The sequence below is a fragment of the Uloborus diversus genome, chromosome 1, assembly GCF_026930045.1.
Source record: "Uloborus diversus isolate 005 chromosome 1, Udiv.v.3.1, whole genome shotgun sequence".
Classification (NCBI taxonomy): domain Eukaryota; kingdom Metazoa; phylum Arthropoda; class Arachnida; order Araneae; family Uloboridae; genus Uloborus; species Uloborus diversus.
In genome coordinates, this window is record NC_072731.1 from 179,512,527 (window position 1) to 179,527,456 (window position 14,930).

A 14,930-nucleotide genomic window follows, 5' to 3' on the forward strand; every position below is an offset into this window, starting at 1 on the left:
TTGGAGTTCAAGAGATCCCCGTCAGAGCCCTCTTTTTTTTTTGGGGGGGGAGGGGTGGCGGAATTTTATGAACATAAAACATCTTGAATTATGCTAAAATAAATATTTTTTTGTAAAACAAGAGAAACTGAAAAACAGAAATAAATTAAATAGTGTAAGAAACTAAAAAAACTACTTTTGTGGCAATATAAACTTCAAAGTAAAAAATAATCTTTGGATATTAAATATGATAAAATATTTGACCACACAATCATTTTTCATGTAAAAAACAAAACAAAAAGCGGTGGGGTGCTGTCTATTTACATTTTTGCAAGGACAACAAGTGGAAGAAATTTAAGACAACAGATATGGAGCTTTTTTTACATTAATGTTAACTGTTTGGTCCATTATTTTATCATACTTAACGTTCAAATATTATTTTTTTGCAAGGACAACAAATGGAAGAAATTTAAGACAACAGATATGAAGCTTTTTTTACATTAATGTTAATTGTTTGGTCGGTTATTTTATCATACTTAACGTTCAAATATTATTTTTTACTTTTTAGTTCATATTGCTACAAAAGCGTACTTTTTATATTTTAAAACAATTAATTTATTTTTAAGCATATTGTTACAAAAAAGGTATCATGTCCCAATTCTTGTTATCCCTCCCCCTTATCAAAAACTCATTATTTCACGAACTCCCCTTCCCCCTGAAAGTGCGAAATCCTTTGAGAAAGACCCTTAAAATCTTTTTAATAAAATATTTTAAAAAATTGAGAATTTTCAAGTTTTATGCATTACTGCTATTGGTAGTAGCAAACAATTTTTCAATACAACTCGACTTTTGATATTATGAATATGAAAAAAAAAAAACATTATTATTTGATAAGAACTATTAAATTTTCTTAGATATTTCCCCCTCATGTTAATTACATCCCATACATAATTAATAAAACATCGGTAAATAAATGGAAGGTATGGTTGAAACAATGATAATGATATTTTATTTTATAAATAATGCACAATGAATGAAGAACTTATTTTCCAGCTTTAATCTAATCATCTAAACCTTCAATTTCGTCTTCATCTCCTCCCATTGCTTTCCAAAATGCAATAGCCACCTAAGGAAAACAAAATCATGAATAGTTAAATAGGAAAAAACTATAAACAAAAATCTTTTAGGTATTAAGCAAAAGAAAATATTACAATGCTAAAATATATTTCAGTGCACCATTAGGAGGTCTTATGATTTTGAGATTCGCAGTATGAAAAATTGCAAGAGTCTGGATAGCAAGAGGGAAGAATAGGGGAAAACTTTGAACTGAAGGACTTAGTTAACAATGGTTTTTATTTCCTATGGTGGTGAAAAAAAAGGGGGAAAAAACAGGGGAAAGGAGGGAAGCGTGGTTGAAATATCAAAAAAAAAAAATAAAATAAAATAAATAAATAAATAAATAAAATTAAAAATAAAATTTAAAAAAAAGGATGTTAAGAAGCAAATCTACTAGAAATGGAAAACAAACAGGTTTGAAAAAGGTACACAAAATGAAAATCATTAAAAAAGGAGGATCATTAGTGCGTTTTATACTTTCAATTAAAAAGCTATTCCAGTTAATGTCCATATTATTGTTATTTAATCATTTTAAATCCTAGCATAAATGAAAGTATTCCGTATTTTCTATTTTTAATGATACTCAGAAAAGTTGAGTAAGCAAAATACATTAAAGAATATTAAAAAATACAAAATATCAAACAAAAGATCAATAGTTAAAACCGTTGGTATCTACACACGCTTTACTACTACAACGCTTTAACTAATGCTTTCTCTAATCATTACATTCAATTTGGAAATGTTTCTTTGTGAATCACTTTAGCACTATTCTTCAACTAGAAAATCGCCCCTCAAGGTATGACCGGTGAAAACTGCATCCACATTTGAATGAAGCAGTTGCCTGTTTGGTGATATTTTGATAATTGAAATTATAACCCTGAATTCCAGTAGGTAGCGCTCATAGTTGACCGCTTTTTCGTTTCTTCATTTCCTTGAAATGACACAGTCTTACCAGTAAAACAGTTAGGATACCGGATTGAGTTCAGCCGTGTCACAATAAAGCCTTTCCCTGCATGTTAAACATTACCAAAACATATTATCAAATTATCATGCCGTGGCGCGAGTTTCATTGTTGATGATGTCGGGAGCGTTACTCTATCATTGGCTTCATCATATATATGAGGATTCACATTTAAAAAATCAAAGGGGGTTCGTTCTGTTGCTCATCGATTGAATGAAATTAACAGTGCTTTGAAAATCATAAACAACTAATTTATATAATAATATGTACTAAGTTATCATGAAATTGATTTTTCAAGTCAAATATTTAAATACATACCACAACTTAAAACAATTGTGAATCCTTGGAAAAACATATGAAAATTTTTAAGGGAAAATGAAGGGCGAGAGAGAAGGGGCAGAAAAATCCAGTTCCTATATCAGACGCAAAGAGATCACATTTCTCAAAATGAAAACATCAAAAGCATAAAATTGGCAAGTAAAAAAACTTGCTAAAGTAAAATAATTTTAGAATTGTATTTTAACATTACTAAATAATAAATATTACTTTCAACTAACAATACTACAATGGCTAAAAATAATTTGGAGTAAGGAAAAAAATGGTGGAAAAAAAAAAAGATTTTGGAGCTGAGAAAACAACAGTTTAAAGGAAGATCCCGGATTTCCCCAGCATAAACACATGAAAAAAAATTCTGGTGCAACACAAGCACCCCTGTTCAAGATTGACATAAAAGCTGCAAGATACCTCTTCTGCATATTTTTTTCTTGAATCTCCAGTTAATCCTTCAGCTCGTTCTAAAAAGAAAAAAGGAGCATTTTCGATCAAAATATTACAAACTAGAACATTTTTTTAACACAACTGAAAATCAATTGTACCTCACTAAAATTAACAAAGAAGTATAAATGCTGTATGGTCCACGGAAAAAAGAAAGAAGTTGCAGTTGAAAATGTTTAATTCCAGGATAAGAACTAACAAAAACTTGAGATATTTATGCGTACCAAATTTTTTAAAATCTGCAAAATGATACAGTAGCACTTTATGACCTTATGCTGAATAAAAGTCATCTTGCTAGTTACAAATTCTTAAAATTTTGCAAAAGCAACAGAAAACAATTATTACCTCTAATGTTGATAAAACAATTTTCTGTTTCAGAAAATCATGACATCAATTGCACAATACTCGGCTGTAACAACCAATAAGCATCAGATAAGAGCCGATAAAGTTGTCTTGTTTTGATCACTGACCTTGTGAGCTCATGATTGTATTTAAATACTAGTATATTAAAAAAATTTGTATACTAGTGGCTCTCGCTTGGAAGCAAAAAAAAAAAAAAAAGATCAGTTCTTTAAATATCTTTCTTCTAGTATTCATTCAAAATCCAAAACTCAAGTATTATTTCAGTGATTTTAGTTACTTTAAATATTTGGATTTCAGAATGAATTTCAACGATTTTTTTTAAACTTATGTTTCTTTAGTTTACTTCAAAGAAAACTGCTTTAAATTAGACTAGAAATTGATCTTATAATAAAATAGGGAGTAATGTCTTTAACTAAAAGTTGAAAAATGAAGAATGACAGCAATTGAAGTAACAGCTGAACTGCTTAAAGTAGTTCACGCTATTCACAGCAGGTCTAACAGTTTAGGATAACATTCCAGCAGTAGCGGATTTAAGGCGGGGGGCAGTGCTCCCCCCCCCCAATGATGAATTAGTTTAACTATTTTTAAAATTATTTTTTAATTGACTTCATTATAGAATTATTTTACATAGTTATTTAAAAAGAACACAAAACACACACTGCATATTTTGAATAAAAGTTTTGTTTGCTAAAGCACTAACACTGGAGTCAGATGTCAGAGTGGAGGAATACATTTAACTCCCTGGTTTCGAATTCAAGGGAACGTAATATCGCGATTCGTCCATTAATTCTTCTGTGATGGAACCAATAATTAACATTTTTATTAAATATGTTAATTATTGGTTAACTATGATTTTCTTTAACATATAACATTAAAATGTAAATTAATTTAAAAAAAAACTCAAATGATGTATGGGGTTATTCAATAACCTTGCCCTTGTGTTATAATCATAATGACAATGTTTTTAATTAAAACCACTCATTGGATAGCATCTCGATGACATTATACAGAGTTTAGTTTTTTATTGGCTTGAAACGTTTAAGATGTTTTACAGTCACATTCGAAGTATATTAGGGCATAATATTTATGTACTTAGAAAAGTATATTCATTGGCCAAAAGGGATCCAAAAAAAAATAAATAAATAAAGTCATGAAAACTTTCTATGAAACATCGTACGTGAGGGGCGGTGGGGGTATTCAATTTCCGGGGACCCTCCTCTCCCCCAAAAAAAAGATTTTTCTGTAACCACCTTTGCATTTCAGTTAACATTAAGCTGAACCCTTGGTCATTGATTTTTCAATGAACCAAAGGCAGATCACACAATTTCACACTAGAAGTTCTCAAACAATTTCATCGGGATAAAACATTTTAAAAAATGCTTAATAACATACCTTTCATACTAGCAAATTTGGAAAACAGCGCTTCAAAAGATTCACCATCAGGATCATCACCACTAACGACATTATTTAACCAATTTTCTTCTAATGACAATTCTGGAAAATATAGAACGTATGAGAAAATAATAGCAAAGAATGCAAACCCTAGATGTCAAAACACAAAAAAAGACAGATATAAGACAATGTATGGAAGTAATCCTTAAAGTAAGTTCTTTACCCTCTTCGACCTTCCCTTAAACAAAGCATTTATTTTCAACAATGCATTCTAAGTCTTGAAAAATACAGTTGAGTCCCGACTTATGCGAGGGATGCATTCCAAGACTCCTTGCCTAAGTTGAAATTTCGCGTTGTGGAAAAATATATGCATACCAATTTTTTAAAGCATACCAAATACTTTTAGGCACTTAAAAACACCCTTAAACTGCTCTAAAGCATTCCTCAACCACTACAGTTTCTTCCATAAAGAACTGAACTTTTACTGTATTTAAAAAATAAAAAACTGTTATTCAACATGAAATACATAAGATGCACAAAATGAATGACCGATAGGAATAAAAGGTATAAAATAAAACAACACGGTACGCACTGCATGCAGTAAAATTAAAATGATGCACAAAATAGTACTGTACAGTAGATACAGTAGCAATATTTACGAGTTAAAAAATGAGGATACCAGTGATGATTTATGCTCCAAGATCGGATCGTTATTCTTATCTAATACATTTTTAAATATGCTTCACCTTTTATTTAAAACGTTTAAATTTGTGGCTACATCTCCTCTACCTGATCTTTTTATTAATCCACAATGCAAGAGCGCGCATAGCTTCCATTTTCATAATTTTTACTTTGCTAGACTGCTCTGCATGCTTCAATATTGAAACTCAGTTCTAAACTTTTACCGACATCTTTTTGCTTTGACTTTTAATTGTACATATGGAAGATTCACTCATACTTATTGTCGTGCTACCTTCGACGTTTTGTAATTGTTCAAGCATATCGTAAATCTTAGCCTTTTAAAAAATTTTTATCAGAAATTTGCTTTTTCTTCACATTTTCAAACTTTGGGACGAAGGTGACACTAAGGTGCCATTATGGTTATTTGATGCACTAGACTAATTTGGCGTAGGAACTTTGGCTGTTAATGATGCTCAAAGGGATGTAATAACATTCACAAAATCAATATTTAGTAGCCAATAACGAAGCTGATACTTCCTTCTAAAAAAATTCATGTTGTGAGCGATAAATTTGCGTTACCTCTAAAATACTTTACTCGTGAAAAATTCGCATTATAGCCATTTTGCGTAAGTTGGATCGTGTTGTAGCAGGAGTCGACTGTATATCTATTTTCTTTCAAAATTATCAGCATGGCTCTTATATTTTTGTACACCTTTTGATGAAGTTTTGTTAGTCCATATGGTAAAAGTTTGCCATCACATCAGAGGATGCATTGGATTTTATGTTTCAGCTTATTGTCCCTACCAAAGTGCATGGCAAATAAATATTATAACTACTCAGTATTCAGGTGACAATTAAACTACTGGATGACGAGTAAAACCACAAACTGGATAGATGATGATGTCCCAATCAACCATAAGATTTTGGCCAGAAGCAGAAACATTATTGGACGGCAGTTGAATGGTTTTATCATAAATTTAAGCATAATCAGTTGCTAATCCAACACCACTTACATCTACTTCTGGCATCCATCTGCAACTCACTGCACTGTCATATCAATTGGAAATAAATACTTAATAGGTTTCACTTATTTTATATCAAAAAACAAACAAATACTGAACCTTGAAACTTAGGGGTAGTATCAATATGGAGGTTTATTACAAACACCTGCCAAAACCAAGTATTCTATTGGGGTGTGACTAAACTTGTTTAGAAGAGTAGTGCGCAACAAAGCACAATAATATTTCCAACAGTCACACAAACATTGCTGGAAAACCCAAGTTAGTAATAATTTGCAGACCTTACTTTTAAATTTGCCTTCGTTTTTAAGCACATTAAAAAATACATTTAAAAAACATTGGCGTTTAACCAAGTATTTGACCTTAAATAAACATTGCTATTTAAACAAATCCCAACTAGCACTCACCCAAGTGCTAAATGAGCAAAATTATAAAATTGTAAGACACATTACTGTGTCGAATAATCTGACTGAACATATCAACCAGCCTATTATGCTTACAAAAACTGATGAAGATCAATGGCAATACTGATTGCCATTCATCTTCATCAATCAACTATAATACTGGGTCAACGTGATTTAACAAGATGAAAAATAAATAATTGGACCTTTTTTTTTCGTGTGAATTAATAAATAAACTTACCATCATTTCCAACTTTAACTTTCCTCACATTTTCTTCAGTTGTCAGATTTTTACCACATGAAACTGTTGCACCATTGCTATCTTCTTTACTTTCAGTATCTTTAGAAAAGGATATAAAATGTATAGATTAAACCAATGCTTCAGAAAATAAATATTTTGAAATTTTTACAACAGAAATAATTGAACACATCATTAATATGCTACCATGACGCTGCATGAGCGAGCAAATATGTTCTTAGCTGGCTTCTACGCACGCTAATGCTTTCTTTTACTGCTGCTGCAAAGGTTACAGGAATTGTGCAAAAAAATCTTGTGACAATGCAAACATTCCTAAAAATATATTCTAATTTCTTTCACAGATTAAAATGAGTGATTTTAAGAGGTGACTGTTGATGTAAAATTTTGTCTATGAAATTTCCAGATAAATTATTTTTGCATGCCGGCCCAGGGCCTGATTACTGAATAGGCGAAATAGGCCATGGCCTAGGGGGGCTGCTTTTCAGGGGCCTCTAAATAGCTTAAAATGTTTCAGCCAATGGTTAAAATTATAAGTTGACTACAGGGGGTCCCCGAAAAAGTGTTTGCCCTAAAGCATGCTGATATCTTAATCGGGCCCTGTGCCCAATCCCAATTCCAAGGAGGTCGCCCCATAAGTTTCCAAAATGGGTGACCACCACATGACCTTATGTCACCCTTGAAAAACAAGCATATTTTTGGTGCACAGGAAATGTCGCATTTTGTTTGCATGATCCCTACTAGCAAAATTTCTTGCAACAACCTTGACAGATCTTGATATTATACTGACGGCGTCAATATTGACGTGTTTCATACTGCATAAAGCTTGCATAAAGATTAAAAAGCAATATTACAATAACAACACGTATGCAACATTGCATTCATCTTAAAATATCAATATTGATATTACCTTACAATAACAACATTGCATACATGTTGACGCCGTCAAGATGTATTGATTTCATGCTGTCGCCGTCAAGGTAATTAGTACACAATAGAACAGGTGGACCTTCGTTGATACTTGCGCATGCGCACAGTTCTTTCTACCCAGCGTCCCTAGCATTGCTGGCACATCTCCCTCCTTTATCCTACGATTCAGTCGGTTCAGAGGAGCTGCACGTGGCGTTGGCGTTGCGTTCTTTAGGCTTCGTTAAGTTGGTTGCTTAGTTATTAGTGTGGAATAGTATTGTTTTAGGAATAACTTATGAATGAGTGATAATTGCATTTGTTTATTAATATAGTACTAAAGAAGTCATATCGCAGACGATGTGCGATCAATGTTAGAAATGGTCGAAAATAACTTTTTTCGTCCCTAGACTTTGAAACAAAGGACATGAAGCCCAGAAATTTGTATTATCACTTCAATCTCATGAGTAAGATTAATTTTATTCAATGGTTATTTATGTTATTCTTTAAGATAAATTCATGTGTTTTGTCCATGGGATATTTTCAATGCTGACATCCATTTGGAAATGTACTTTATTGTATTTATTTACTTATTTATTATTTTGCTTTCTTTACTCTTAAATGTGTTATAAAAACTTCCGCAATTATTCCTAACTAGACATTTTATGTCTTTATAATACAATAAAAAGCATGAATTAAAAAATAAGTCAAGTATTACCCAAAACGAAGAAACTTTCATTTTTTAAATTAAATTGCGAGTACTATTAATACCTTTATATGAATTTCCGATCAGATGTCAGCTTTAAGGAAATATTCTTAGGCTAGAAAACTATCTTGAAGAATAACAGAAATAATTAAAGAATGAAATTTAATTCAATGAATGAAGTTTAAAGTGAAAATAATACAAATAAATAAATAGATAAAACACCTTGCAAACGTGCTGATTTCATACTGTCATGTCAATGTATCCTGACATTTTCCTGTCATATCAATATGTATGCAATATTACAAAAGCAAGATCATCTTGCCTAGACCTTGATTTCATGCTGTCATGACAACATCTTGATATTATCCTGTCATATCAATATGTATGCAAGATTACAAAAGCAAGATCATCTTGCCTAGACCTTGATTTCATGCTGTCATGACAACATCTTGATATTATCCTGTCATATCAATATGTATGCAAGATTACAAAAGCAAGATCATCTTGCCTAGACCTTGATTTCATGCTGTCATGACAACATCTTGATATTATCCTGTCATATCAATACGTATGCAATATTACAAAAGCAGCCTACCTTGATATTTTCCTGATATTATGCTGCATACACCTTGTCAGTCAATATTGTGGCAGCCTGCTGACAGCATAAATGGAGTAACATAACAACATTGAGGCAGCATTAATGCAAGATGATTTTTCTTGCATGTCAACCTTTATGCAATACTGAGGCAAGATATTTTGCTTACTGGGATCATGTTAGCTTCATGATTGAGAGTGTGTAGGCACTTCAATGTTGCTATAATTATATTAACAAAAAACTTTATGAATTCCCCCCCCCCTTTTAAGCACATTTATTATACTTGGCCTGATTGTCATGGAGAAATCTGAGGCCTGGTTTTGCTTATATCTCTGCAACTAGATCTCTTAAAGATCCCCTTTGTCTTCGGGATTTCACTAAATGATTTGCTTAATATTAAGGAACAACTTAGCACTGAAAAATTAAAATTCTAAAATAAAATTATTTCAGTTAGGATGGAAAACAGCAAATTTCATGTAATTTCCCTATTAAATGTTTGAATATAAAACCCATTGTTACGAATTTTGTTGCCTTGCAACAGTAATGTTAAAAGCAATCGTAATGAAAATTTTGAATCAAGGCTTCTCTGAAGCAAGCATGAAATAAGCAAGCATAAATCCTACAAAAGAACAAGAATTAAATTTTAGTGCCAACTGCTTAAAGTTTCAGACACGTATATAGATTTTTCCCGTTTAGTACTGAGCATTTATATGAAAAAATAAGGTGAAGTTTTGTGAGGGTAAAATTGTTCTATTTCTGAAATACATTTACACTAAAAAAATAAAATAATAGATTTTTTTTCGAAAATACCAAGCACTTTTCATAATGCACTCAAAAGGACAAAATAACTTTTCTGGGTCAGAAAGGACAATTTAAGAATTCCTGTAGTTTTTGAAAATTCCAAGAAAATGACACCAAAAGTGAAGAAAAGTGTGGTTCTAGTCATTTCAAACTAAACTTTCCCAATAAGATAAATATGCATAGGTAATGATAAGAAATTCTCTTCATGACTTGAGCCGCACTTTTCTTCATGTGTGGTGTCATTTTCTTGGAATTTTCGAAAACTACAGGAACTCTTAAATTGTCCTTTCTGACCCAGAAAAGTTATTTTGTCTTTCTGAGAGCATTATGAAAAGTGCTTGGTATTTTTTAAAAAAATATGTTATTTATGGATCGGCCAAGATATCATAACCTACAAGCTACAAGCTTGAAGCTACAAAAGCATTCTCACAGGCGGTCCTTCAAAATTCACTTCCTATATTAATGGAGCCAAATCAGATTTATTCATTAAAAAAAAAATCCCCTATCACAGAACAGCATGATCTCCTTTTCTTTTGGTTTTTATGGTCATTAAAAAATATGTCTGTAGTTGAAAACAGTGAGATAATTGTAGCCAAGAATAATATGCAAATAATTTACTCTTGGTTTTTTACAATAAAAAATGGTGTAAAAATTTCATAAAATCTTAAAACACTAAATAAAAATTGCCTATAGATGCATTTTCTGCATTCTCTTTCTCTTTATTTCTAGATGCAAAAGTTCTGCCTAAAATAATAATTTTATGTATTCAACATGGATGTTATGAAAGAGATTTGCTCATTTGTATGTTTAATAAACAGAAATAGGTTTGAAAAATGATTTTACTAATTCATTCAAATTTTATTTTGCCAATGTGAGAATAAAATTGACAAACACAAAGTTTTTCCTACTGTTTTTGAAATTTAATGTAGGTAAGCTGAAGCTTAAAAATAAAAAATGCACCACTTTATCATCATAATTTTTTTGCTATGTAATTAATATTCTCATAAACTGTTATTCATAACTCATGGTCTGTATTCATGTCTATCTTACGGGTGTCCACTAGGTTGTGTCTCGATACAGACGGTGGTACTGAAAATTTTAGAGGGTGTTTAAAAGGGGTTTTATTCTCTAGTCTTGGGGGGTCTGCTTCTGGACAAGTGCATTTTAGCATTTGAGAGATGAGCATTATCATTTTTGGGAAGGAAGGATGTGTATACCTCTCTATTGTACCGAAATTAAATTTACTCATTAAGAATTTTTTTCCCTACTACTCTTTGAACATATTGCAAGTTTACAAGTTGCCCTCTTTTCTTTACAACAACCTCTCACTAAAATGCTCTGTAATTTAAAACGCTGAGATAACTTTGAAGCCAATAATGAAATGCAAATGAGTAAAGATATGACAACATGTATACATGTAGGAATAATAGCAATTAAAAAGAGATTAAAAACTCTGCAAACGTTTCGGGGTTAGAAAACCAAACCCCTTCATCAGTGCAGAAAAGAACGATGGAACACAAAGTTTAATGACAGACAAGTGAACTTTGAAGCAGTTGTTTGTAGAGGTTTTTTAATTCCTTTTAATTGCTTTTATTTGTACATGTATAAACGTTGTCATATTTTTACTCATTTCACTGTACAAAGTTTTTGACTGCTTCTTTTACATATGAAATGCAAATGGGACATTCCTCATTTTTTATGTATTAAAAAATACAGTCAGTGACTTTTACAACTTCACAAGAAAAAAAAACATAGGAAAAATACCTGATGGTGCATTTTCTGCATTCTTTTTCTCCTCTGAATTATCAAAGGTTTGCTTTTCATTTTTAGATGCAGGAGTTCGACCTAAAAATCAATTGCACACAATTAGATGTGAAAAAATTATCTTCAATATGAATTTTAATTGAGAGATTTATATATATTTCTATTTACTAAGCAGAAATAAGACATAAAAATGATTTTACCAACTTATTTAAATTTTACTTTACCAATAGCAAAATTAAATTAAAAAAATAACATTTTTACTACTACTGGAGCAATTTTCAGGGAATTTTTTAAAGTTAATGTAAATAAGATGAACTTTTTTTTAAAAGGTACAAATTTAGTTATGTGTTGTGGCGAAAAAATCTATATGTAATTAATAGGGTTCATTAAAATGTATCGAAGCACACACTTAGGGTCATACCTAAAAGTGTCATGCTTTGAAAGAAGGAGGATGAAAGTTGATGAAATGTAATGAAGAGAGTGGAGAACAAGAAGAGTGATCAAATTCTTGGCATTATTTCATACTATTTACTTTTAAAAGCATTGCTTTATGAACTGCGATTAGCAACTGTGCTTTTTCCATTAGTCTTTGAATTAGACAAAAGAGAAAATACCCTTTAAATGAGTGGATCAGAGCAAACATGAAATATGTTAAACAATTATGCATGATTTAATTTATTGATATAAAAATGCTTGAATAGCTCCACCCAGTGATGTTTGGTTGAAGAATTCATTGTTATGTTCTGCTGTTTCAGAAAACAGGTCATTTCAGTAGTATGTGAGGGGACAATAGTAGAGGATGGCTGAAAACAGAATGTATGGTCACCTTACTTATTCATAATCTTTTCTTCCTAAGCCATGCACTAATCAATGCAACTATTGGAAAAATATGAAAATTCAATCTATTAATGAAAGATACCCAACAAATAGTTGGCATCAAACAGATTGAGCCAAAATATGAAAGGTCAGATATTTTTTCACAGGTTTTATTATATACCACTGCATCCGCTGATCTACTTGCATAAGACTTGCAACAGTCAAATTAATTTGAACTTTGTTTGTTTACTAAACTAACGTTACAAGTAGTTGCTGGGAAAAGCTAAACAGCTTTTTTTTTTTTTTTGTATTGCACTGTTTAATATACTACTTTTTTCAAATAGCTCACTACACTACAAAAACATTACAAATACAGTAGTTTCATTACTTGATGAGCATTTCTTTCTACCACCGCAATCATTCAAATGCAGGAATGGCAAAAACATCAATGTTTTGAAAACATTGACATCAATGTTACACATACCCTAGTTTGAGATTTCAACTGCTAATGAACCCAGCCTCATTAAATTGTTAGAATTTTTATCTACTGTTTAACTCATTGTTTGCTATATTTATTATCAGTGAAATGCTCCATTTGATTTAACTACATATGTGTCAGTGAGAAGCAAAAGGATGTAAGTGAACTTTTTAAAGTTTTGAAAAAAAGGCATTTGATGTTTAGATCCTAGGTAGGCTTACACTGAAATTTTTTTCTAAATCCTGCTATATAGCAGCACCAACCAGGGATACTTCTAGTTTTTTCTATCTATCTAAGTTCTATCTCTTTCCCCAAAACAGAGGAGAGATTCTCCTACCATTTGTACAGGTTTTCTCGATTTTTTTAAATTTTGGCACTTACATCCCTTTGCTTCTCACTGCCTCATATGTATATGCTTCTCTGAAAGTCGAAAATCTGGTAAATGTCAACATTAGCTGGTGAATATCAACACTAACAAACCAAAGACAGCGACCACAGACTGAATAGCTCCAGTGAATTACAGGTGAAAGTCGACATTTTCTATTTTTTCTCTTTCACAGTAACACACACACATATCTCAATATATAAAAATCTTCTGTGCGGACGTTTGTCACCATAAGGCTTTTTTAAACGGCTGGACAGATTTTGATCAAATTTTTTGTGTGTAATTAAGTTGTGGCTAGCATGGTTTCGAAGCACAATGGATCGAATCGGAAACGTTTTTGTCAATTAATTAATTTAAACATTGGATGGTTATATTTATTTTAATGATTAATATTTATTTTAACCTATTGCTGAGGAAGAACTGAAATAAATATTTAACCCGTTGCCAAAGGACAATAAGAAAGCCAGCTCTGCTTTTTGTAGTGAAATTTCCTACTGTGATATGTCAATTGAGAATAGATAAAACGTAGAGATAGAGAGAGAGAGATAAAGAGAGAGTGAAGCCTTCATTTCTTGAAAGCAGTCATTTTAGGTCCCGGGATATATTTTAAAGTAAAGTACTGGAAGGTTCACGCAAAACGTGTGTTCTGTCGTCATAGTTGAACCATGTAACCTGATCGGTGCTTTAGGTTTTCCTAACCAAATGATCAGAAAGTACCGTACCTAGCAACATTTGTATCTCGGCTGAAATATATCTGAGTTTTTCACCAATGGCAAGAATACTAAAAGGATTATCAAACTAATCAGTACATTATTAAAGAAAAGATGACGAAATTTTAAGACAAAACAAATTTTATTTTCGTCCAGACAAATTACAACAGGGTAGTTCTGTACACAACAGATCAGTGCAGTGGAAGATCTTTATCCTTGGCAGAAAGAACAAATTAGGAAATATATGAAGTTTAAAAAGTTTTAGCTCAAAAGATCGGACCGCTGATCGGCCGGAGTTGGCTACGTTCACTGATCGGCTGGATTACAGTAACGTGGTGGCTTGGCAACTTTGGCTGCAAACAATACAGTTGCGTGATCATTTTTTTTTTACATTTTAAGGCTACTATTAATATGATTTGTTGTATTTTTTGTTTATTTGGCGAAATATTTCAAATTGCAAAAAATTGTTTTTCATTTTTAAAGAGTGTTTAGTCATTTTAGTTAAAGAATGTGTTTATTTTACATCGGAAGGGGGGAGGATAAGTGATTTTGGCTTATTCAGAAAACTGTTTTTACCCTTATCATTTTTCTAAACGCGATATCCTTTCGATTGTTTTATTCTTTTTCATATGAGGGATGTTACAGCGAGATTTCCCGTTTGTTCTAGATGGGTAGTTAGATTTTTACACTTAATATCTGAGAACGCTTTTTATCCTTTGAGTATGGCTGAAGAAACAAACCATCAAGTACGGGAGAAAAAATAGTTAATAAAACAACTGCTCAGTGGGCATTAGATAAATCAAGTTGTAATAAATATGCGACTTCTG

General features: G+C 31.6%; 1 protein-coding gene across 2 annotated transcripts in view; it reads right to left on the minus strand.

Annotated features, from left to right (window-relative positions):
• Positions 1–967: 967 nt before the first annotated feature.
• Positions 968–14,930, minus strand: part of LOC129233677 (alpha- and gamma-adaptin-binding protein p34-like) — a 71,705-nt gene continuing 57,742 nt past the window's right edge. For both annotated transcript variants that reach the window (XM_054867659.1, XM_054867667.1), the window contains exons 7-11: positions 11,715–11,795; positions 6,928–7,026; positions 4,586–4,687; positions 2,801–2,850; positions 968–1,105 (exon numbers count right to left, since the gene is read on the minus strand). In XM_054867659.1, coding sequence (XP_054723634.1) covers positions 1,040–1,105; positions 2,801–2,850; positions 4,586–4,687; positions 6,928–7,026; positions 11,715–11,795 — 398 coding nt within the window. In that variant the 3' untranslated portion in view covers positions 968–1,039. The remainder of the gene's footprint in view (positions 1,106–2,800; positions 2,851–4,585; positions 4,688–6,927; positions 7,027–11,714; positions 11,796–14,930) is intronic.